The sequence below is a fragment of the Ranitomeya variabilis genome, chromosome 2 (genome assembly GCF_051348905.1).
Source record: "Ranitomeya variabilis isolate aRanVar5 chromosome 2, aRanVar5.hap1, whole genome shotgun sequence".
In the NCBI taxonomy this organism is placed as follows: domain Eukaryota; kingdom Metazoa; phylum Chordata; class Amphibia; order Anura; family Dendrobatidae; genus Ranitomeya; species Ranitomeya variabilis.
The window spans coordinates 7,827,664-7,850,756 of record NC_135233.1 but is presented as its reverse complement, the minus strand read 5'-3'; the positions used below and the strand labels follow the sequence as shown (position 1 = coordinate 7,850,756).

The following is a 23,093-nucleotide window of genomic DNA, read 5'->3' as shown; positions in this document are numbered from 1 at the left end:
CTCACGGTGATGGATTCTCAGCAGCATCTCGTCTGTATGACGACTTACTAATCCCTCTACCAATAAGTAAACACACTCGCACAAGTCTGCCCTCTTGCATAGGACTGCAGGTTCTGAGTGGGAGGAGCAGTGTAAATATTGATGTATGTAGGCATAATATTTGGTGGCTGGATGATGGTGGGATTCTGCTGGCGTCTCCCAAACAGGAGGATTCTGGGTAATCCCATTGTGCGATGGAGCAATGGCGTCAGCAGCTGGAAACCTCTGGGACCTAAATGTTTGGCGAGGAGGAGGGTCTGCGGGGAGGTCCCGAAAGTCACCGCACATACAACGCAAGCAATGCCTCAGTGCCCAAACTGTAGAGGGCCGCGCTCTGCCTGCAGATCATGTGACCGCACCAACCCATCACCGCGCTCCCTGCAGATCATGTGACCGCGCCAACCCATCACCGCGCTCCCTGCAGATCATGTGACCGCGCCAACCCATCACCGCGCTCCCTGCAGATCATGTGACCGCACCAACCCATCACCACGCTCCCTGCAGATCATGTGACCTCGCCAACCCATCACCGTGCTCCCTGCAGATCATGTGACCGCACCAACCCATCACCACGCTCCCTGCAGATCATGTGACCTCGCCAACCCATCACCGTGCTCCCTGCAGATCATGTGACCGCACCAACCCATCACCACGCTCCCTGCAGATCATGTGACCTCGCCAACCCATCACCGCGCTCCCTGCAGATCATGTGACCGCACCAACCCATCACCGCGCTCCCTGCAGATCATGTGACCGCACCAACCCATCACCATGCTCCCTGCAGATCATGTGACCTCGCCAACCCATCACCGAGCTCCCTGCAGATCATGTGACCGCACCAACCCATCACCGCGCTCCCTGCAGATCATGTGACCGCACCAACCCATCACCACGATCCCTGCAGATCATGTGACCTCGCCAACCCATCACCGTGCTCCCTGCAGATCATGTGACCGCACCAACCCATCACCACGCTCCCTGCAGATCATGTGACCTCGCCAACCCATCACCGCGCTCCCTGCAGATCATGTGACCGCGCCAACCCATCACCGCGCTCCCTGCAGATCATGTGACCGCGCCAACCCATCACCGCGCTCCCTGCAGATCATGTGACCGCGCCAACCCATCACCGCGCTCCCTGCAGATCATGTGACCGCGCCAACCCATCACCGCGCTCCCTGCAGATCATGTGACCGCACCAACCCATCACCACGATCCCTGCAGATCATGTGACCTCGCCAACCCATCACCGTGCTCCCTGCAGATCATGTGACCGCACCAACCCATCACCGTGCTCCCTGCAGATCATGTGACCTCGCCAACCCATCACCGTGCTCCCTGCAGATCATGTGACCGCACCAACCCATCACCACGCTCCCTGCAGATCATGTGACCTCGCCAACCCATCACCGCGCTCCCTGCAGATCATGTGACCGCACCAACCCATCACCGCGCTCCCTGCAGATCATGTGACCGCACCAACCCATCACCGCGCTCCCTGCAGATCATGTGACCGCGCCAACCCATCACCGCGCTCCCTGCAGATCATGTGACCGCACCAACCCATCACCGCGCTCCCTGCAGATCATGTGACCGCGCCAACCCATCACCGCGCTCTGCCTGCAGATCATGTGACCGCGCCAACCCATCACCGCGCTCCCTGCAGATCATGTGACCGCACGAACCCATCACCACGATCCCTGCAGATCATGTGACCGCGCCAACCCATCACCGTGCTCCCTGCAGATCATGTGACCGCACCAACCCATCACCATTCTCCCTGCAGATCATGTGACCTCGCCAACCCATCACCGCGCTCCCTGCAGATCATGTGACCGCACCAACCCATCACCGCGCTCCCTGCAGATCATGTGACCGCACCAACCCATCACCGCGCTCCCTGCAGATCATGTGACCGCGCCAACCCATCACCGCGCTCCCTGCAGATCATGTGACCTCGCCAACCCGTGACCGCGCTCCCTGCAGATCATGTGACCGCGCCAACCCGTGACCGCGCTCCCTGCAGATCATGTGACCGCGCCAACCCATCACCGCGCTCCCTGCAGATCATGTGACCGCGCCAACCCATCACCGCGCTCCCTGCAGATCATGTGACCTCGCCAACCCATCACCGCGCTCCCTGCAGATCATGTGTCCGTGCTCCCTGCAGATCATGTGACCTCGCCAACCCATCACCACGCTCCCTGCAGATCATGTGACTGAACAACACAGCCGTGCCAATCATTAACGCACTCCCTACGCCATACAGGTGCTCCAGCCCGTCACCGCGCTCCCTGCACATTATGATATCATCATTTGGACACCAGGATTATTATGGTCCAGTTATTATATCACATTCTCACATCAGCAGAGATTCCGCTTCATTCACTGCTGGGATTTGGCTGAAGACCAATGTGCTGACTCAGGGGCGAGCGATGGGAGAGCGGGGGAGGGGGCTGTGCGGAATACCTGGGATGGGGGGGCTTAAAGGGGCCGCTGCTCCACCTCCTGACAGATACATAGTGATATATCCTGCAGATTATTACACCACTGACCTCTCTGCAGAGCATCGCTCCTCCACCTCCTAACAGATATAGTGATATATCCTGCAGATTATTACACCACTGACCTCTCTGCAGAGCATCGCTCCTCCTCCTCCTGACAGATACAGTGATATATCCTGCAGATTATTACACCACTGACCTCTCTGCAGAGCATCGCTCCTCCTCCTCCTGACAGATACAGTGATATATCCTGCAGATTATTACACCGCTGACCTCTGCAGAGCATCGCTCCTCCACCTCCTGACAGATACACAGTGATATATCCTGCAGATTATTACACCACTGACCTCCCTGCAGAGCATCGCTCCTCCACCTCCTGACAGATACATAGTGATATATCCTGCAGATTATTACACCACTGACCTCTGCAGAGCATCGCTCCTCACCTCCTGATAGATACATAGTGATATATCCTGCAGATTATTACACCACTGACCTCTCTGCAGAGCATCGCTCCTCCTCCTCCTGACAGATACAGTGATATATCCTGCAGATTATTACACCGCTGACCTCTGCAGAGCATCGCTCCTCCACCTCCTGACAGATACACAGTGATATATCCTGCAGATTATTACACCACTGACCTCCCTGCAGAGCATCGCTCCTCCACCTCCTGACAGATACATAGTGATATATCCTGCAGATTATTACACCACTGTCCTCTGCAGAGCATCGCTCCTCCACCTCCTGACAGATACACAGTGATATATCCTGCAGATTATTACACCGCTGACCTCTGCAGAGCATCGCTCCTCCACCTCCTGACAGATACACAGTGATATATCCTGCAGATTATTACACCGCTGACCTCTCTGCAGAGCATCGCTCCTCCACCTCCTGACAGATACACAGTGATATATCCTGCAGATTATTACACCGCTGACCTCTCTGCAGAGCATCGCTCCTCCACCTCCTGACAGATACATAGTGATATATCCTGCAGATTATTGCACCTCTGCAGACTATCTCACCCCCTACTAGCCTTCCTGGTTTCTTGCTCTCCTGTGTAAATATGTCTTGGGTGTATTTCCCATGGGGAGGTGACGCAGAGTAAATATTCTCTGATCTGCGGTCAGGGTGGGGGGACGGGCGACTTTCTGCAATCTACGGTCACAATGTGTGAAATGATAGAATGAATCCAGCGATTGGGAAATCTCCACCTTTTACCTTGAGGGACACATCAGCTCTGAGATGGTCGGGAGCTGCGGTCACAGCCCATCATTCCCGATACAATGAAAGCCAAACCTCCCTGCGCCCTCTGCGCTCTGCCATACGGGGGTGCACTTACATCCCAGGGTCCCAATATTCCTCTGTCGGGCGCGTCCTTGTGACCATCAGTGTCCTCATCTCAACAGTTACAATATTTTCCTCTCTCCTCCATCCCTGGCCGGTGTCTGCTCCTCCGTGCAAGGACTTTCTCTTCGTAACTTGGTGGTAGACCTGGTGCTAATGCCGCGGGCCGACGAGCCACAGGGTGAAGCCTTCTCATGATCACATAGAATAGGTCAGAACTGGACATTTCCTTTTGTATAAAAAAAGCATGAGAGGCAGAGTCTCCGAAGCAAAGATGGTCAGAGGTCATCGATCCGTGACAACTGCAGCTAAAAATGGTGGAAGAATTCCAGAAAAATGTTCCTCAATGTAAAATCACAAAGGCTGCGAAAGTCCTCCATTAACAGCCATAATCTAATCAGAGATTCTGGAGAAATCCGTGTGCACAGCTGACAAGATCAAGTGGACCAAAAATCATTATGGTTGGAGGCAAAATGGAAAACTGTTCTGTGGTCAGATGAATGAAAATGTAAAATTATTTATGTAAACCCCGGATGCCGTGTCCTACATACTCTGGAGGAGCGGAGCCATCGAGCTTGCTGCAGAGGAGCGGGACCATTGAGCTTGCTGCGGAGGAGCCTGACCGTTGAGCTTGCTGCGGAGGAGCCTGACGGTTGAGCTTGCTGCGGAGGAGCCTGACCGTTGAGCTTGCTGCGGAGGAGCCTGACCGTTGAGCTTGCTGCGGAGGAGCCTGACCGTTGAGCTTGCTGCGGAGGAGCCTGACCGTTGAGCTTGCTGCGGAGGAGCCTGACCGTTGAGCTTGCTGCGGAGGAGCCTGACCGTGGAGCTTGTTGCTGCGGAGGAGCGGGACCGTCGAGCTTGTTGCTGCGGAGGAGCGGGACCGTCGAGCTTGTTGCTGCGGAGGAGCGGGACCGTCGAGCTTGTTGCTGCGGAGGAGCGGGACCGTCGAGCTTGTTGCTGCGGAGGAGCGGGACCGTCGAGCTTGTTGCTGCGGAGGAGCGGGACCGTCGAGCTTGCTGCCGAGGAGCGGGACCGTCGAGCTTGCTGCCGAGGAGCGGGACCGTCGAGCTTGCTGCCGAGGAGCGGGACCGATGAGCTTTCAGCCGAGGAGCGGGACCGATGAGCTTTCAGCCGAGGAGCGGGACCGATGAGCTTTCAGCCGAGGAGCGGGACCGATGAGCTTTCAGCCGAGGAGCGGGACCGATGAGCTTTCAGCCGAGGAGCGGGACCGATGAGCTTTCAGCCGAGGAGCGGGACCGATGAGCTTTCAGCCGAGGAGCGGGACCGATGAGCTTTCAGCCGAGGAGCGGGACCGATGAGCTTTCAGCCGAGGAGCGGGACCGATGAGCTTTCAGCCGAGGAGCGGGACCGATGAGCTTTCAGCCGAGGAGCGGGACCGATGAGCTTTCAGCCGAGGAGCGGGACCGATGAGCTTTCAGCCGAGGAGCGGGACCGATGAGCTTTCAGCCGAGGAGCGGGACCGATGAGCTTTCAGCCGAGGAGCGGGACCGATGAGCTTTCAGCCGAGGAGCGGGACCGATGAGCTTTCAGCCGAGGAGCGGGACCGATGAGCTTGCTGCCGAGGAGCGGGTCCGTCGAGCTCGCTGCTGAGGAGGTACCATCACTACTGAGAAGTATATAGAGGAGGGAGAACAATGGCTGCTCCATTTTGACAATGTCTATTTCAGCAGTTAACGCTCTCCTGCCTCCAGCACAGCACGGCTCTGCAGAAGGAGTTCAGGAGATGAACCGGCCGCCTGTGGTCCAGACCTTCCACAGTAGAAGACATTTGGTGCATTATGAAATGAAAAATCCGGCAAAGACCCCGAACCGCGGAGCAGCGATAATCCGACAACAGACAAGAAGGGGACAACGTTCCTCCCCCACAACTCCAGCGATGGTCTCCTCACTTTCCTGACCTTCCAAACTGTTGTAAGCAGAAATGGTGGAGGTTTCTGGTGCAGAACATTTTTTTTTTTTGCGGGTTGTATATCTGATCCATGTGATGTCATTGGTCCATTATACACCTTCCTGCATTCAGCTACTCCATGAGGAGCGATCTGATGATGTCCCTGGCGGATGCCGCACACGCGTGGTTATCTCCAGGGATCTTCAGTGCCATGTATATGGATACAGCGGCAGGGAGTGTGTGAGGGTCTTGGTTCTGGCAGTCAGCGGGGGCCACCGGCCCATCTGGGCTCCACTACATATCACAACAGGCTGTAAACTGAGATGGTTTTGTTTATGCCCTCTGGTGGCCAGTGTGAAAACTGCAGTCGTGTGTGATTCCTTTACCCTGTGGCACGTCGTGGTGACTCCAATCTATAGGGCTTCTCCGGAGAATCTGTGCCCGGATCAGTGTGATAATCGCTGGAATCCACTACATGCAGTGGGCACAGATATTGTTTTTTGCCCAGAACTCTGAAGGTCGTGGTGTCCGGTGGGGCCGCATTGCATATAATATGGTTACTGGATGATAATTGAAAAAACTTCACTGTATTATCACCTCCTATCAGCCCTCCATAACCTGCCCATTACCCCCAGCTAGAAGACTATGCACAGTATCCGCTCTCCCCACGTGTCTGAGCTCACTCTGCTTGCCGTGTCTGTGCCCACTCTGCCTGCTCGCCGTGTCTGTGCCCACTCTGCCTGCTCGCCGTGTCTGTGCCCACTCTGCCTTCCCGCCATGTCTGAGCCCACTCTGCCTTCCCGCCGTGTCTGAGCCCACTCTGCCTTCCCGCCGTGTCTGAGCCCACTCTGCCTTCCCGCCGTGTCTGAGCCCACTCTGCCTTCCCGCCGTGTCTGAGCCCACTCTGCCTTCCCGCCGTGTCTGAGCCCACTCTGCCTTCCCGCTGTGTCTGTGCCCACTCTGCCTGCTCGCCGAGTCTGTGCCAACTCTGCCTGCCGTGTCTGAGCCCACTCTACCTGCCGTGTCTGTGCCGACTCTGCCTGCCGTGTCTGAGCCCACTCTGCCTGCCGTGTCTGTGCCGACTCTACCTGCCGTGTCTGTGCCCACTCTGCCTGCTCGCCGTGTCTGTGCCCACTCTGCCTGCCGTGTCTGAGCCCACTCTGCCTTCCCGCTGTGTCTGAGCCCACTCTGCCTTCCCGCTGTGTCTGAGCCCACTCTGCCTTCCCGCCGTGTCTGAGCCCACTCTGCCTTCCCGCCTTGTCTGAGCCCACTCTGCCTTCCCGCTGTGTCTGTGCCCACTCTGCCTGCTCGCCGAGTCTGCCGACTCTGCCTGCCGTGTCTGAGCCCACTCTACCTGCCGTGTCTGTGCCGACTCTGCCTGCCGTGTCTGAGCCCACTCTGCCTGCCGTGTCTGTGCCGACTCTACCTGCCGTGTCTGAGCCCACTCTGCCTGCTCGCCGAGTCTGTGCCGACTCTGCCTGCCATGTCTGAGCCCACTCTACCTGCCGTGTCTGTGCCGACTCTGCCTGCCGTGTCTGAGCCCACTCTACCTGCCGTGTCTGTGCCGACTCTGCCTGCCGTGTCTGAGCCCACTCTACCTGCCGAGTCTGTGCCGACTCTGCCTGCTGTGTCTGAGCCCACTCTACCTGCCGAGTCTGTGCCGACTCTGCCTGCCGTGTCTGAGCCCACTCTACCTGCCGTGTCTGTGCCGACTCTGCCTGCCGTGTCTGAGCCCACTCTACCTGCCGTGTCTGTGCCGACTCTGCCTGCCGTGTCTGTGCCGACTCTGCCTGCCGTGTCTGAGCCCACTCTACCTGCCGAGTCTGTGCCGACTCTGCCTGCCGTGTCTGAGCCCACTCTACCTGCCGTGTCTGTGCCGACTCTGCCTGCCATGTCTGAGCCCACTCTGCCTGCCGTGTCTGTGCCGACTCTACCTGCCGTGTCTGTGCCCACTCTGCCTTCCCGCCGTGTCTGAGCCCACTCTGCCTTCCCGCCGTGTCTGAGCCCACTCTGCCTTCCCGCCGTGTCTGAGCCCACTCTGCCTTCCCGCCGTGTCTGAGCCCACTCTGCCTTCCCGCCGTGTCTGAGCCCACTCTGCCTTCCCGCCGTGTCTGAGCCCACTCTGCCTTCCCGCTGTGTCTGTGCCCACTCTGCCTGCTCGCCGAGTCTGTGCCGACTCTGCCTGCCGTGTCTGAGCCCACTCTACCTGCCGTGTCTGTGCCGACTCTGCCTGCCGTGTCTGAGCCCACTCTACCTGCCGTGTCTGTGCCGACTCTGCCTGCCGTGTCTGAGCCCACTCTGCCTGCCGTGTCTGTGCCGACTCTACCTGCCGTGTCTGTGCCCACTCTGCCTGCTCGCCGTGTCTGTGCCCACTCTGCCTGCTCGCCGTGTCTGTGCCTGCTCGCCGTGTCTGAGCCCACTCTGCCTTCCCGCCGTGTCTGAGCCCACTCTGCCTTCCCGCCGTGTCTGAGCCCACTCTGCCTTCCCGCCGTGTCTGAGCCCACTCTGCCTTCCCGCTGTGTCTGTGCCGACTCTGCCTGCCGTGTCTGTGCCGACTCTGCCTGCCGTGTCTGAGCCCACTCTGCCTTCCCGCCGTGTCTGTGCCCACTCTGCCTGCTCGCCGTGTCTGAGCCCACTCTGCCCGCCGTGTCTGTGCCCACTCTGCGTGCCCGCCGTGTCTAAGCCCACTCTGCCTGTCTGCCGTGTCTGAGCCCTTTCTGCCTGTCTGCCGTGTCTGAGCCCACCCTGCCCACCGTGTCTGAGCCCACTCTGCCTGCCCGCCGTGTCTGAGCCCACTCTGCCTGCCCGCCGTGTCTGTGCCCACTCTGCCTGTCCGCCGTGTCTGAGCCCACTCTGCCTGTCCGCCGTGTCTGAGCCCACTCTGCCTGTCCGCCGTGTCTGAGCCCACTCTGCCTGTCCGCCGTGTCTGAGCCCACTCTGCCTGTCCGCCGTGTCTGAGCCCACTCTGCCTGTCCGCCGTGTCTGAGCCCACTCTGCCTGTCCGCCGTGTCTGAGCCCACTCTGCCTGTCCGCCGTGTCTGAGCCCACTCTGCCTGTCCGCCGTGTCTGAGCCCACTCTGCCTGTCCGCCGTGTCTGAGCCCACTCTGCCTGTCCGCCGTGTCTGAGCCCACTCTGCCTGTCCGCCGTGTCTGAGCCCACTCTGCCTGCTCGCCGTGTCTCCCCACCATGTCTGAGCCCACTCTGCCTGCCCGCCATGTCTGAGCCTGCTCGCCGTGTCTACTCACCGTGTCTGAGCCCACTTTGCCTGCCAGCTGTGTCTCTGCATCATGTCTGAGCCCTCTCTGCCTGTCCGCCGTGTCTGAGCCCACTCTGCCTGTCCGCCGTGTCTGAGCCCACTCTGCCTGTCCGCCGTGTCTGAGCTCACTCTGCCTGTCCGCCGTGTCTGAGCCCACTCTGCCTGTCCGCCGTGTCTGAGCCCACTCTGCCTGTCCGCCGTGTCTGAGCCCACTCTGCCTGTCCGCCGTGTCTGAGCCCACTCTGCCTGTCCGCCGTGTCTGAGCTCACTCTGCCTGTCCGCCGTGTCTGAGCCCACTCTGCCTGTCCGCCGTGTCTGAGCCCACTCTGCCTGTCCGCCGTGTCTGAGCCCACTCTGCCTGTCCGCCGTGTCTGAGCCCACTCTGCCTGTCCGCCGTGTCTGAGCCCACTCTGCCTGTCCGCCGTGTGTGAGCCCACTCTGCCTGCCCGCCGCGTCTCTTGTTTCTCACAATTTCTGTTTTCTTACAGAGGGGAAGATGATGCCGTTTGGGGGGATCGCATCAAAGCTGAAGATCGATCGTCTGAAGGCATCTGGTGTGGGGTCTCATGAGTGTGCCGTTAAATACCTCAGCCAGGATTATGAGAGTCTGCGTCAGTCCTGCCTGGAGAACGGGGCACTGTTTGAGGACCCCCATTTCCCAACCGTCACCTCCTCCTTGGGCTTCAAGGAGCTGGGTCCTGGTTCCAGCAAAGTACAGGGTGTCCGATGGAAGCGGCCAACAGTAAGTACCGCTATGGGGTCTGCAATGAGGCCTAGTCAGACTGGCGAAAGGGATATGGACAGGGTCAAGGGTCACATTGGATGATGGGGGGACTGCCATATGCAATAGGCTCCATGTCACAGACACAGGTCCAGTCACGTGCTGGGGAAGCGTGTGTGTCTTGAGTCAGGGGAGGGACACTAATGTAATGGTGTCCTCTGAAGTTTTATGGTACTTTCAGGGGGCTTCTCTTTAGGCAGATCCTCCTGTAATGTTGTGATGACCCCTTTTCCACCTGTACCCTCTCTCTGCAGGAAATCGTCTCGGATCCACAGTTCATTGTTGGTGGCGCAACCAGAACTGACATCTGTCAGGGGGCCCTGGGTGAGTCTGGTATTTAGACACCCCCCAACTCTCCGAATGCAAGGCCGCTGAGCATGGGCCTGCAGGGGGCAGCAGAGAGTTGAGACCCCGGATGTATATAGATCATAACAAGTAATATGGCCACAAGCGCCGATTACTCCGGTCCCTGAATGTGATTGGCTGATCCCAGGAACTGAAGCCTCCAGGGCCCCATCCCCCCACCTTCCCACCTCTCCCGTCCCTCCTGCTTCAACCTGCATTGAACAGCGGCAGCTAATTATAGACAGAGCATTACTGGTTAATCCTTAACTCCTTCACTGCTGGACTGAATGTCTTACATCAGAGATGGGAGGATCAGGGGTATAATACGGCCGTTATTGCTCCATCACCTCTAAACTTTGTTGGGGGCATTTATTAAAGCGCAATGGGAGGCAACAAGCAAATGTTGCTCTAACATCCATCAGGGGGCAGCTAGTTTTTGGTGGCTCCACCTGGGACGTTTTTGAGAAAAATCCCAGGCTTTAGGGCTGCGGTTTGTGCTCTGGGGCTGCTTTTTGTGCTCTGGAGCAACGATTTGTGCTCTGGGGTGGCGATTTGTGCTCTGGGGTGGCGGATGGTGCTCTGGGGTGGCGGATGGTGCTCTGGGGTGGCGGATGGTGCTCTGGGGTGGCGGATGGTGCTCTGGGGTGGCGGATGGTGCTCTGGGGTGGCGGATTGTGCTCTGGGGTGGCGGATTGTGCTCTGGGCGGCGGTTGGTGCTCTGGGCGGCGGATTGTGCTCTGGGGTGGCGGTTGGTGCTCTGGGGTGGCGGTTGGTGCTCTGGGGTGGCGGATTGTGCTCTGGGGTGGCGGATTGTGCTCTGGGGTGGCGGATTGTGCTCTGGGGTGGCGGATTGTGCTCTGGGGTGGCGGATTGTGCTCTGGGGTGGCGGATTGTGCTCTGGGTTGGCTGATTGTGCTCTGGGGCTGCTTTTTGTGCTCTGGGGTGGCGGATTGTGCTCTGGGGTGGCGGATTGTGCTCTGGGGTGGCGGATTGTGCTCTGGGGTGGCGGATTGTGCTCTGGGGTGGCGGATTGTGCTCTGGGGTGGCGGATTGTGCTCTGGGGTGGCGGATTGTGCTCTGGGGTGGCGGATGGTGCTCTGGGTTGGCGGATTGTGCTCTGGCGTGGCGGATTGTGCTCTGGGGTGGCGGATTGTGCTCTGGGGTGGCGGATTGTGCTCTGGGGTGGCGGATTGTGCTCTGGGGTGGCGGATTGTGCTCTGGGGTGGCGGATTATGCTCTGGGGTGGTGGATTGTGCTCTGGGGTGGCGATTTGTGCTCTGGGTTGGCGGATTGTGCTCTGGGTTGGCGGATTGTGCTCTGGGTTGGCGGATTGTGCTCTGGGTTGGATTATTGTGCTCTGGGTTGGATGATTGTGCTCTGGGGCTGCTTTTTGTGCTCTGGAGCAACGATTTGTGCTCTGGGGCGGCGGTTTGTGCTCTGGGGCGGCGATTTGTGCTCTGGGGTGGCGGATTGTGCTCTGGGGTGGCGGATTGTGCTCTGGGGTGGCGGATTGTGCTCTGGGGTGGCAATTTGTGCTCTGGGTTGGCGGATTGTGCTCTGGGTTGGCGGATTGTGCTCTGGGTTGGCGGATTGTGCTCTGGGGTGGCGGATTGTGCTCTGGCGTGGCGGATTGTGCTCTGGCGTGGCGGATTGTGCTCTGGGGTGGCGGATTGTGCTCTGGGGTGGCGGATTGTGCTCTGGGGTGGCGGGATGGTGCTCTGGGGTGGCGGATGGTGCTCTGGGGTGGCGGATGGTGCTCTGGGGTGGCGGATGGTGCTCTGGGTTGGCGGATTGTGCTCTGGCGTGGCGGATTGTGCTCTGGGGTGGCAGATTGTGCTCTGGGGTGGCGGATTGTGCTCTGGGGTGGCGGATTGTGCTCTGGGGTGGCGGATGGTGCTCTGGGTTGGCGGATTGTGCTCTGGCGTGGCGGATTGTGCTCTGGGGTGGCGGATTGTGCTCTGGGGTGGCGGATTGTGCTCTGGGGTGGCGGATTGTGCTCTGGGGTGGCGGATTGTGCTCTGGGGTGGCGGATTGTGCTCTGGGGTGGCGGATTATGCTCTGGGGTGGTGGATTGTGCTCTGGGGTGGCGATTTGTGCTCTGGGTTGGCGGATTGTGCTCTGGGTTGGCGGATTGTGCTCTGGGTTGGCGGATTGTGCTCTGGGTTGGATTATTGTGCTCTGGGTTGGATGATTGTGCTCTGGGGCTGCTTTTTGTGCTCTGGAGCAACGATTTGTGCTCTGGGGCGGCGGTTTGTGCTCTGGGGCGGCGATTTGTGCTCTGGGGTGGCGGATTGTGCTCTGGGGTGGCGGATTGTGCTCTGGGGTGGCGGATTGTGCTCTGGGGTGGCAATTTGTGCTCTGGGTTGGCGGATTGTGCTCTGGGTTGGCGGATTGTGCTCTGGGTTGGCGGATTGTGCTCTGGGGTGGCGGATTGTGCTCTGGCGTGGCGGATTGTGCTCTGGCGTGGCGGATTGTGCTCTGGGGTGGCGGATTGTGCTCTGGGGTGGCGGATTGTGCTCTGGGGTGGCGGGATGGTGCTCTGGGGTGGCGGATGGTGCTCTGGGGTGGCGGATGGTGCTCTGGGGTGGCGGATGGTGCTCTGGGGTGGCGGTTGGTGCTCTGGGGTGGCGGATTGTGCTCTGGGGTGGCGGATTGTGCTCTGAGCGGCGGTTGGTGCTCTGGTGCATTGATGGTCGGGTCTGATTCTTTGCAGGTGACTGCTGGCTCTTGGCTGCTATTGGGTCCCTGACGCTGAACGAGGATCTACTGCACCGCGTCGTTCCTCATGGGCAGAGCTTCCAGGAAGATTATGCAGGGATTTTCCATTTCCAGGTATAACACAGCCGCATCACAGGGCTTTAATGGAGAGATTTATTTGATTTTTAGTTGCGTGCTCCTTCCCGTGTGCTCACTGTATTTGCCCCATCGTCTTCAGATCTGGCAGTTCGGGGAGTGGGTGGATGTGGTGATTGATGACCGGCTGCCAGTGAAGGATGGGGAGTTGGTCTTTGTCCACTCGGCTGAGTGTTCGGAGTTCTGGAGTGCGCTGCTGGAAAAAGCCTACGCCAAGTGAGTAATCACCGAGCCGCCACTGGGGCCGCAGGGGGACCCAGCGCAAATGTAATAGGTAGCTCCTACATACTTGAAGACCCTCCAACATTGGCTGTCACCCTCACTCTTACACTCCGACACTCACATATTCACACTCGGTGATGGTGATATCATCTGTTATTCCACTGCGTCTTTTTGATGGCAGCCCTTATCCTCTCTCTTTCTCCAGGCTGAATGGTTCCTATGAGGCCCTCTCTGGCGGTAGCACCACAGAGGGGTTTGAAGACTTTACTGGTGGGGTCGCCATGATGTATGAACTGCGGAAAGCCCCACGTGACTTGGATAAAATCATCAGCCGAGCACTGTCCCGAGGGTCCCTGCTGGGCTGCTCCATTGATGTAAGTAGCTGCTCATCCTTACACACATCCATCATGGACTTCACATAAGTATGAGATGGTCGGTATATTCATACCATGCCATTGTCATCTGTTATCCATGAATGAGTTTTAGTTCACTAATTACAAATATCCCTTCAGGAAAATTTTCCCTCCCCATTTATACTGACACAGGACTCAGATATCTGTGGGTAGTAACGCCTCCTGGGCTCATGGGGAATAAAGTACTGTCAACTAATGAAAACAAGAAAAAGTTACTGTCTCCATGTAGAGACACAATATGGCTATCAAAGGGTTTCATCTAACATCTAACAACACTTGTCTGAGGGTAATAATAACCGCTACGCCTCTGCTCTCATGGAATGCCCCAGTTTAGCCGTCTGTCTATATTTTATAGGACTCTGTGCAGCCCCCACAGCAGTACCCTTGTACTTTTGTGGGGGTGTTTTTGTTTGTTTGTTTTTCCTTTTTGTAAACTCTAACTTCTCTTCTTAGATCACTAGTGCCTTTGATATGGAAGCCATTACCTTCAAGAAGTTGGTGAAGGGCCACGCATATTCTGTAACGGCTCTCAAGGAGGTAGGGACTGCAATGGGGCTTTCTAAAAGCTAGTACATAATAATCTTTATGGGGTCCACACTGTGGAGAGCGGGTTGAGTGATAGACAGAAATGAGGGAGGAGATGTAGGGGGGCCGCACTGTGGAGAGGACAGGTAGGTGATAGAAATGAGGAGGAGATGTAGGGGAGCCGCACTGTGGAGAGCTTTGTGGGTGAAAACAAGCAGTATAAATTGGATCCTGAAATGTATGGGCCGCCAGTCCAATGACTGGCACAGAGCAGTCCGAGTACCTATTAGCCAGATGGACGACCCTAGCTGCCGCATTAAGGATAGACTTGAGAGGGCAAAGTCGAGTAAGGGGGAGGCCAATTAATAGAGCGTTACAGTAGTCCAGGCGGGAGAGGATCAGGGCAACAGTGAGGGTCTTTGTTGTTTCCATGGTGAGAAAAGGGGCGGATTCTAGAGATGTTCTTTAGGTGTAAGCGGCAAGAAAGGGCAAGAGATTGTATATGGGAGGTGAAGGAGAGATCGGAGTCAAACATAACACCCAGACAGCGTGCCTGCTGCCGGGGTGTTATTATGGTGCCACCCACGGAGACGGAAATGTCAGGTTTAGGGAGGTTAGTAGATGGCGGGAGCAGAAGAAGTTCATTTTTGGAGAGGTTGAGTTTCAGATAGAGAGTGGACATGATGTCAGAGACTGCGGACAGACAGTCAGTGGCGAAGTTCTGTAGTACAGCGGGGTAAGGTCAGGGGATGACGTGTATAGTTGTGTGTCATCAGCATAAAGATGGTACTGAAAGCCAAATCTGCTGATGGTCTGTCCAATTGGGGCCGTGTAGAGAGAGAAGAGAAGGGGCCAAGGACTGAGCCCTGGGGTACCCCGACAGTGAGAGGAAGAGGAGATGAAGGGGAGCCGGAGAACAGAACACTGAAGGAGCGGTCAGAAAGATAGGAAGAGAACCAGGAGAGAGCAGTGTCCTTAATGCCTAGTGACTGGAGCCTAGAGAGTAGGAGAGGGTGGTCAACAGTGTCGAAAGCTGCAGAGGTTGAAAAACTGGAGCAATGATCCTCTAACAGATATACTAGATTCAAGGCCTTCAGTTGTCATCTCCTCCATCAACAGGTAAATTACCGAGGAAAGGTGGAGAAGCTCATCCGCATTCGCAATCCTTGGGGCCAGGTGGAGTGGACAGGAGCTTGGAGCGATAAGTAAGAAAACTGACCTGTGTGGATATAATCTCCACTGTGAGGAGGAGATTGCTTTAACTAGAATTTCTTTGGTATCCATGCAAATTCTTTTTGTCGCCTGCTTCCACTTTGGGTTTTCATTTTCTAGAGGACTCCATGACTTAATAGTCCACAGAAACGATGGTGTCCCACCTCATTGATCACATGTCAACGTAGAGGACTGCTCTCCATGACTTGTGTAGCTGATAGGACTTGAGGAGTTGTAGGCTCTCAGCAGTTGACCCTTCTTTGTCTTCTTCAGCTCTTCTGAATGGAATGAGGTTGATCCATCAGAGCGGGAAGACCTGTGCCTGAAGATGGAGGATGGCGAGTTCTGGTGGGTGTTTAGGAACATTGTCCAATGAGGGGGTTTTCTTGTCATCTTTGATCTTCCATGAATTTTCCTTGTCATTAGGTTTGGGGTCCTAGACAGACAGGAGACCTAGTGAAGCCAATGATAGTAAAGGTATTGGCCCTCTTCCCGTACTCTGGACACTATGAGAAGAGCGAGATAACCAACATATGGTCAAGAGTAATGAAAGTTTCTAAATTGCAGAAAAAAAAATAGAAGGAAGGAACTCCTTAAAGAAAATATATACCGTAATACAAAAAAAATCTTTATTCAGTCAATACATAAAATGTTTAAAAACACAAAAAAGAAAGGTGTACTGCAGAGAATAAATCCGTCCTTGGTGATCCACAGAACTGAGACCGTATAGAGGCCCATGGACATGGGCCAAGAAATAGGTGAAAAATCAAACAACCAAGTTACAGATCGTCCCAAAATAAATACAATAATAAAGGTTTGGTAACAAGATGAGAATCGCTTGTAGGCTGTAAGAGATCTACACTACGCACCCACCAAGACGAAAAAATCCATATGGAAATGTGCGTCTAGTCTGCAGCTATGGCTGTGGATTATCCGTGACCGGACCAGTAAGATCCCCTGATCCCACCAGGTGTCCCCCTCGCGGGATTGTCCAAGTATTTACTGAAGAAAGATTTTCTTGTATTTTTGCTTTTAAGGAGTTTTTTTTTTTTTTCTTCTATTTTTATTTATTTTTTTTTTACTATGAGAAGAGCGATTGGCTAGAGGTCGTAGCATTGGTTATTCACCTCCCTGTATTAGGCCCCATAGTCAGCCATCTTTAGTGTTCTCCTCGCTGTAGACCCCTTACTCCTCTCCGCCGCTCCTCAGGATGTCCTTCCAAGAATTTCTGCGCCAATTTTCACGACTGGAGATCTGTAATCTTACCCCCGACGCGCTCTGCAAAGATGATCTTAGCAAGTGGCACACGACCATGTATGAGGGGACCTGGCGGAGGGGCAGCACCGCCGGGGGCTGCAGGAACAATCCAGGTAAGAGGGGCATGGTGCTCCATGAGCCCTACTGCTCTTTTTGGACACCAAGCACCCACCTCACTTCTGTCTCTGGTTGCAGCCACTTTCTGGATCAACCCTCAGTTTAAGATCACACTTCTGGAAGAGGACGATGACCCAGATGATAATGAGCTTGCCTGTAGCTTCATGGTGGCGCTCATGCAGAAAAACCGCCGGCGAGAGCGAAAGGTGGGCGGAGACATGCACACCATCGGCTTCGCTGTGTATGAGGTGAGTGGCGGGTGCAAGTTTCCCATCTGTCCTTATCGCCCTCCATGCAGTCTTGTCATTTGTCCCCATCAATCATTCTCTTCTTTCCTCCTGTTCCCTGTAGGTCCCAGATGAGGTACGTGCAGCAAACATGGCGTATGATGGACACTGATGGGTTGTGGGGTTGGATATGTGATGGTGGTTCAGGATAAGATGTCCAAATGGCCATCTAAAATGGGGGTCCTTACTGAGAGTGGAGTGGTAAGTGGGTCAGGGGGTCCTGCACCTGGACAGATGGATTGTATGGATCTGCACCTATTACTAGGTCAGGGTCGGGGACACTTAGAGACAAGGATCTGGCAGGAGATGAAGTGGAGGATGAAGGGACCTTCCTCGCCTTCCTTTATTTCTATTCCTCTTCTTCCGTCTTTCGCCTTCCTCCTCCTTGTTCTCCTTCACCTCCCTCCTCCTTGTTCTCCTTCCTCCTTGTTCTCCTTCCTCCTCCTTGTTCCTCTTCACCTTCCTCCTCCTTGTTCCCCTTCGCCTTCCTCCTCCTTGTTCCCCTTCGCCTTCCTCCTCCTTGTTCCCCTTCGCCTTCCTCCTCCTTGTTCCCCTTCACCTTCCTCCTCCTTGTTCCCCTTCGCCTTCCTCCTCCTTGTTCCCCTTCTCCTTCCTCCTCCTTGTTCCCCTTCTCCTTCCTCCTCCTTGTTTCCCTTCGCCTCCAGTTCCTTATCCTCTGGGCTCCACATTTCCTTCTTTGTGGCTGCTTTTCTTTTCCTGGATATGTTCTTGTTTTCTGACGCTTTTAACGCTTACAGTTTAAGGGCTGCCAGTCCGTTCACCTTAAGAAGGATTTCTTCCTACGACACCAGTCCTGTGCCCGCTCCGAGACCTTCATAAACCTGCGGGAAGTGAGCAACCAGGTCCGCCTGCCCCCCGGGGAGTATCTCATCGTCCCATCCACCTTCGAGCCGAACAAGGAGGGAGACTTCGTGCTGAGAGTCTTCACGGAAAAGCAGTCAGAGACGCAGTGAGTGTGGGCGGAGCCAGTGCTGGCGCTGGGCGGAGTCTGTGCCATGTGCGGAGTCTGTGCCATGTGCTAAGTCATAATATTCACCCTGTCATCAGGTCTTTCTCTTCTGCATGCTGCTCGGTATTATTGGGCTGTCGGGGGTCCGACTTCTCACCCTGTTCTTTTCTCTGCAGGGAGCTGGATGAAGAGGTGTCTGCGGATCTTCCGGATCAGGTAGGACCGTGGGATTGGATGTTGCTCTGATAGTTGGGGTCGATCGGTGGTTGAGATGTCGCGGTGATTGGATCCCGTGAGGTGTCGGCCCTGATCTCTGCCGCCGGGGACCTATAATAATAATCTTTATATAGCACCAACATATTCCACAGCGATTTACAGGTTAACAATTCATACACAAGACGTTAGAGATAATACAGTAATTAACCCCTTAGTGACTGGGCCAATTTTTGTAACTCTGACCTGGATCTGGAATGCTTGAATCCAGCCCAGTGACTCTGAGACTGTTTGTTTTTTTGTGACGCATTGTCCTTTATGATAATGATAAATTTAAGGTCCTATGTTTTCTGTTAATTTATAAAAATATTATAAATTTGCCAATTTTTTTTGAAAATTGCAATTTTCGAAATGTGAGTGATTATCCCTGTAATCCAGATACCACAGAAAACCATGAGTAAATAACATTCCCCACATGTCGGCTTTACTTAAGGACATTTGTAAAATGTCATTTTATTTTGTTTGCATTTTCGGAGGTTTAACAACGCAGCAGGAATTTTTGATTTTTTTCAAGGAAATTTACAAAACTCTTTTTTTAGGTACCTGTCCATGTGTGAAGTGACTTTTGGGGGTCCTATATATTGGAAACCCTCAAAAGTGAGACCATTTTAAAAAACGCACGCCCTCAATGCATTCAGAATTAATTTCGGGTAGTTAATTAACCCTTCAGGTGCTTTTCAGGAATTAATGCAAAGTGGCATGATAGGAACGAAAAGTCTATTTCTGCCACCTAAATAATGATAACGTCTGAGCCGGCCGCCTCTAAGGCCATTATTTGTCCATCAGCTGCCCTGACAAACACCAGGACCACATGATTAAGATCTCAGGGTGCCGATGGGGTTAAGGAGGAAGCCCCCACACTCTGTTAACCATCTAGATGCCAGAGTCACTATTGACCGCAGCATTTAAGGGGTGAAACGACTGCAGTCGGTGCCAACACTGATCGTGGCTGATGCAGCAAGTTGTCAGCTACAGTGGACAGCTGTTAGTCCTGAAGCCATCGCCTGTCTCTTATATCACACGTCCGTAAAAAGACATATTGGTGGTCACTAAGGGGTTAAAGCAAAATGAGACGCCCCTGCTCTAAAGAGCTTACAATCTACAGTGAGGAGGGGGAGACACTGTACAGGGGCTTATTATTATAATGGTCCGGCCAGGGAGCGGGGGATGGATAATGGCTGCATGAGATGTCACCAGCCAGTATGTGTGGTGCTCATGGCTGCAGTGGAGAGGACGGGTAGGTGATGAATGAAGGAGGAGATGTAGGGGGGCCGCACTGTGGAGAGGACGGGTAGGTGATAGAGATGAGGGAGGAGATGTAGGGGGGCCGCACTGTGGAGAGGACGGGTAGGTGATAGAGATGAGGGAGGAGATGTAGGGTGGGCCGCACTGTGGAGAGGACGGGTAGGTGATAGAGATGAGGGAGGAGATGTAGGGGGGCCGCACTGTAGAGAGGACGGGTAGGTGATAGAATGAGGGAGATGTAGGGGGGCCGCACTGTGGAGAGGACGGGTAGGTGATAGAATGAAGGAGGAGATGTAGGGGGGCCGCACTGTGGAGAGGACGGGTAGGTGATAGAGATGAGGGAGGAGATGTAGGGGGGCCGCACTGTGAAGAGGACGGGTAGGTGATAGAGATGAGGGAGGAGATGTAGGGTGGGCCGCACTGTGGAGAGGACGGGTAGGTGATAGAGATGAGGGAGGAGATGTAGGGTGGGCCGCACTGTGGAGAGGACGGGTAGGTGATAGAATGAGGGAGGAGATGTAGGGGGGCCGCACTGTAGAGAGGACGGGTAGGTGATAGAATGAGGGAGATGTAGGGGGGCCGCACTGTGGAGAGGACGGGTAGGTGATAGAATGAAGGAGGAGATGTAGGGGGGCCGCACTGTGGAGAGGACGGGTAGGTGATAGAGATGAGGGAGGAGATGTAGGGTGGGCCGCACTGTGGAGAGGACGGGTAGGTGATAGAATGAGGGAGGAGATGTAGGGGGGCCGCACTGTGGAGAGGACGGGTAGGTGATAGAATGAGGGAGGAGATGTAGGGGGGCCGCACTGTAGAGAGGACGGGTAGGTGATAGAATGAGGGAGGAGATGTAGGGGGGCCGCACTGTGGAGAGGACGGGTAGGTGATAGAATGAGGGAGGAGATGTAGGGGGGCCGCACTGTGGAGAGGACAGGTAGGTGATAGAAATGAGGGAGGAGATGTAGGAGGGCCGCACTGTGGAGAGGACGGGTAGGTGATAGAATGAGGGAGGAGATGTAGGGGGCCGCACTGTGGAGAGGACGGGTAGGTGATAGAATGAGGGAGGAGATGTAGGGGGGCCGCACTGTGGAGAGGACGGGTAGGTGATAGAATGAGGGAGGAGATGTAGGGTGGGCCGCACTGTGGAGAGGACGGGTAGGTGATACAATGAGGTAGGAGATGTAGGGGGGCCGCACTGTAGAGAGGACGGGTAGGTGATAGAATGAGGTAGGAGATGTAGGGGGGCCACACTGTGGAGAGGACGGGTAGGTGATAGAATGAGGGAGGAGATGTAGGGGGGCCGCACTGTGGAGAGGACGGGTAGGTGATAGAATGAGGGAGGAGATGTAGGGGGGCCGCACTGTGGAGAGGACGGGTAGGTGATAGAATGAGGGAGGAGATGTAGGGGGGCCGCACTGTGGAGAGGACGGGTAGGTGATAGAATGAGGGAGGAGATGTAGGGGGGCCGCACTGTGGAGAGGACGGGTAGGTGATAGAATGAGGGAGGAGATGTAGGGGGGCCGCACTGTGGAGAGGACGGGTAGGTGATACAATGAGGTAGGAGATGTAGGGGGGCCGCACTGTAGAGAGGACGGGTAGGTGATAGAATGAGGTAGGAGATGTAGGGGGGCCACACTGTGGAGAGGACGGGTAGGTGATAGAATGAGGGAGGAGATGTAGGGGGGCCGCACTGTGGAGAGGACGGGTAGGTGATAGAATGAGGGAGGAGATGTAGGGGGGCCGCACTGTGGAGAGGACGGGTAGGTGATAGAATGAGGGAGGAGATGTAGGGGGGCCGCACTGTGGAGAGGACGGGTAGGTGATAGAATGAGGGAGGAGATGTAGGGGGGCCGCACTGTGGAGAGGACGGGTAGGTGATAGAATGAGGGAGGAGATGTAGGGGGCCGCACTGTGGAGAGGACGGGTAGGTGATAGAATGAGGGAGGAGATGTAGGGTGGGCCGCACTGTGGAGAGGACGGGTAGGTGATACAATGAGGTAGGAGATGTAGGGGGGCCGCACTGTAGAGAGGACGGGTAGGTGATAGAATGAGGTAGGAGATGTAGGGGGCCGCACTGTGGAGAGGACGGGTAGGTGATACAATGAGGTAGGAGATGTAGGGGGGCCGCACTGTGGAGAGGACGGGTAGGTGATAGAATGAGGGAGGAGATGTAGGGGGGCTGCACTGTGGAGAGGACGGGTAGGTGATAGAATGAGGGAGGAGATGTAGGGGGGCCGCACTGTGGAGAGGACGGGTAGGTGATAGAATGAGGGAGGAGATGTAGGGGGGCCGCACTGTGGAGAGGACGGGTAGGTGATAGAATGAGGGAGGAGATGTAGGGGGGCCGCACTGTGGAGAGGACGGGTAGGTGATAGAATGAGGGAGGAGATGTAGGGGGGCCGCACTGTGGAGAGGACGGGTAGGTGATAGAATGAGGGAGGAGATGTAGGGGGGCCGCACTGTGGAGAGGACGGGTAGGTGATAGAATGAGGGAGGAGATGTAGGGGGGCCGCACTGTGGAGAGGACGGGTAGGTGATAGAATGAGGGAGGAGATGTAGGGGGGCCGCACTGTGGAGAGGACGGGTAGGTGATAGAATGAGGGAGGAGATGTAGGGGGGCCGCACTGTGAAGAGGACGGGTAGGTGATAGAATGAGGGAGGAGATGTAGGGGGGCCGCACTGTAGAGAGGACGGGTAGGTGATAGAATGAGGGAGGAGATGTAGGGTGGGCCGCACTGTGGAGAGGACGGGTAGGTGATAGAATGAGGGAGGAGATGTAGGGGGGCCGCACTGTGGAGAGGACGGGTAGGTGATAGAATGAGGGAGGAGATGTAGGGGGGCCGCACTGTGGAGAGGACGGGTAGGTGATAGAATGAGGGAGGAGATGTAGGATGGGCCGCACTGTGAAGAGGACGGGTAGGTGATAGAATGAGGGAGGAGATGTAGGGTGGGCCGCACTGTGAAGAGGACGGGTAGGTGATAGAATGAGGGAGGAGATGTAGGGTGGGCCGCACTGTGGAGAGGACGGGTAGGTGATAGAATGAGGGAGGAGATGTAGGGGGGCCGCACTGTGGAGAGGACGGGTAGGTGATAGAATGAGGGAGGAGATGTAGGGGGGCCGCACTGTGGAGAGGACGGGTAGGTGATAGAATGAGGGAGGAGATGTAGGGTGGGCCGCACTGTGAAGAGGACGGGTAGGTGATAGAATGAGGGAGGAGATGTAGGGTGGGCCGCACTGTGGAGAGGACGGGTAGGTGATAGAATGAGGGAGGAGATGTAGGGGGGCCGCACTGTGGAGAGGACGGGTAGGTGATAGAATGAGGGAGGAGATGTAGGGGGGCCGCACTGTGGAGAGGACGGGTAGGTGATAGAATGAGGGAGGAGATGTAGGGGGGCCGCACTGTGGAGAGGACGGGTAGGTGATAGAATGAGGGAGGAGATGTAGGGGGGCCGCACTGTGGAGAGGACGGGTAGGTGATAGAATGAGGGAGGAGATGTAGGGTGGGCCGCACTGTGAAGAGGACGGGTAGGTGA

General features: G+C 55.9%; 1 protein-coding gene across 1 annotated transcript in view; it reads left to right on the top strand.

The window, feature by feature from the left end:
• The window catches only part of CAPN11 (calpain 11), a 56,429-nt gene that overhangs the window by 19,732 nt on the left and 13,604 nt on the right, over positions 1-23,093 (top strand). The window contains exons 3-15 of the mRNA XM_077281952.1: positions 9,551-9,804; positions 10,098-10,167; positions 12,902-13,020; positions 13,124-13,257; positions 13,469-13,637; positions 14,130-14,213; positions 15,321-15,406; positions 15,687-15,761; positions 16,623-16,783; positions 16,866-17,035; positions 17,139-17,150; positions 17,833-18,044; positions 18,221-18,260. Of these exons, the coding sequence (XP_077138067.1) occupies positions 9,551-9,804; positions 10,098-10,167; positions 12,902-13,020; positions 13,124-13,257; positions 13,469-13,637; positions 14,130-14,213; positions 15,321-15,406; positions 15,687-15,761; positions 16,623-16,783; positions 16,866-17,035; positions 17,139-17,150; positions 17,833-18,044; positions 18,221-18,260 (1,586 nt within the window). The remainder of the gene's footprint in view (positions 1-9,550; positions 9,805-10,097; positions 10,168-12,901; positions 13,021-13,123; positions 13,258-13,468; positions 13,638-14,129; positions 14,214-15,320; positions 15,407-15,686; positions 15,762-16,622; positions 16,784-16,865; positions 17,036-17,138; positions 17,151-17,832; positions 18,045-18,220; positions 18,261-23,093) is intronic.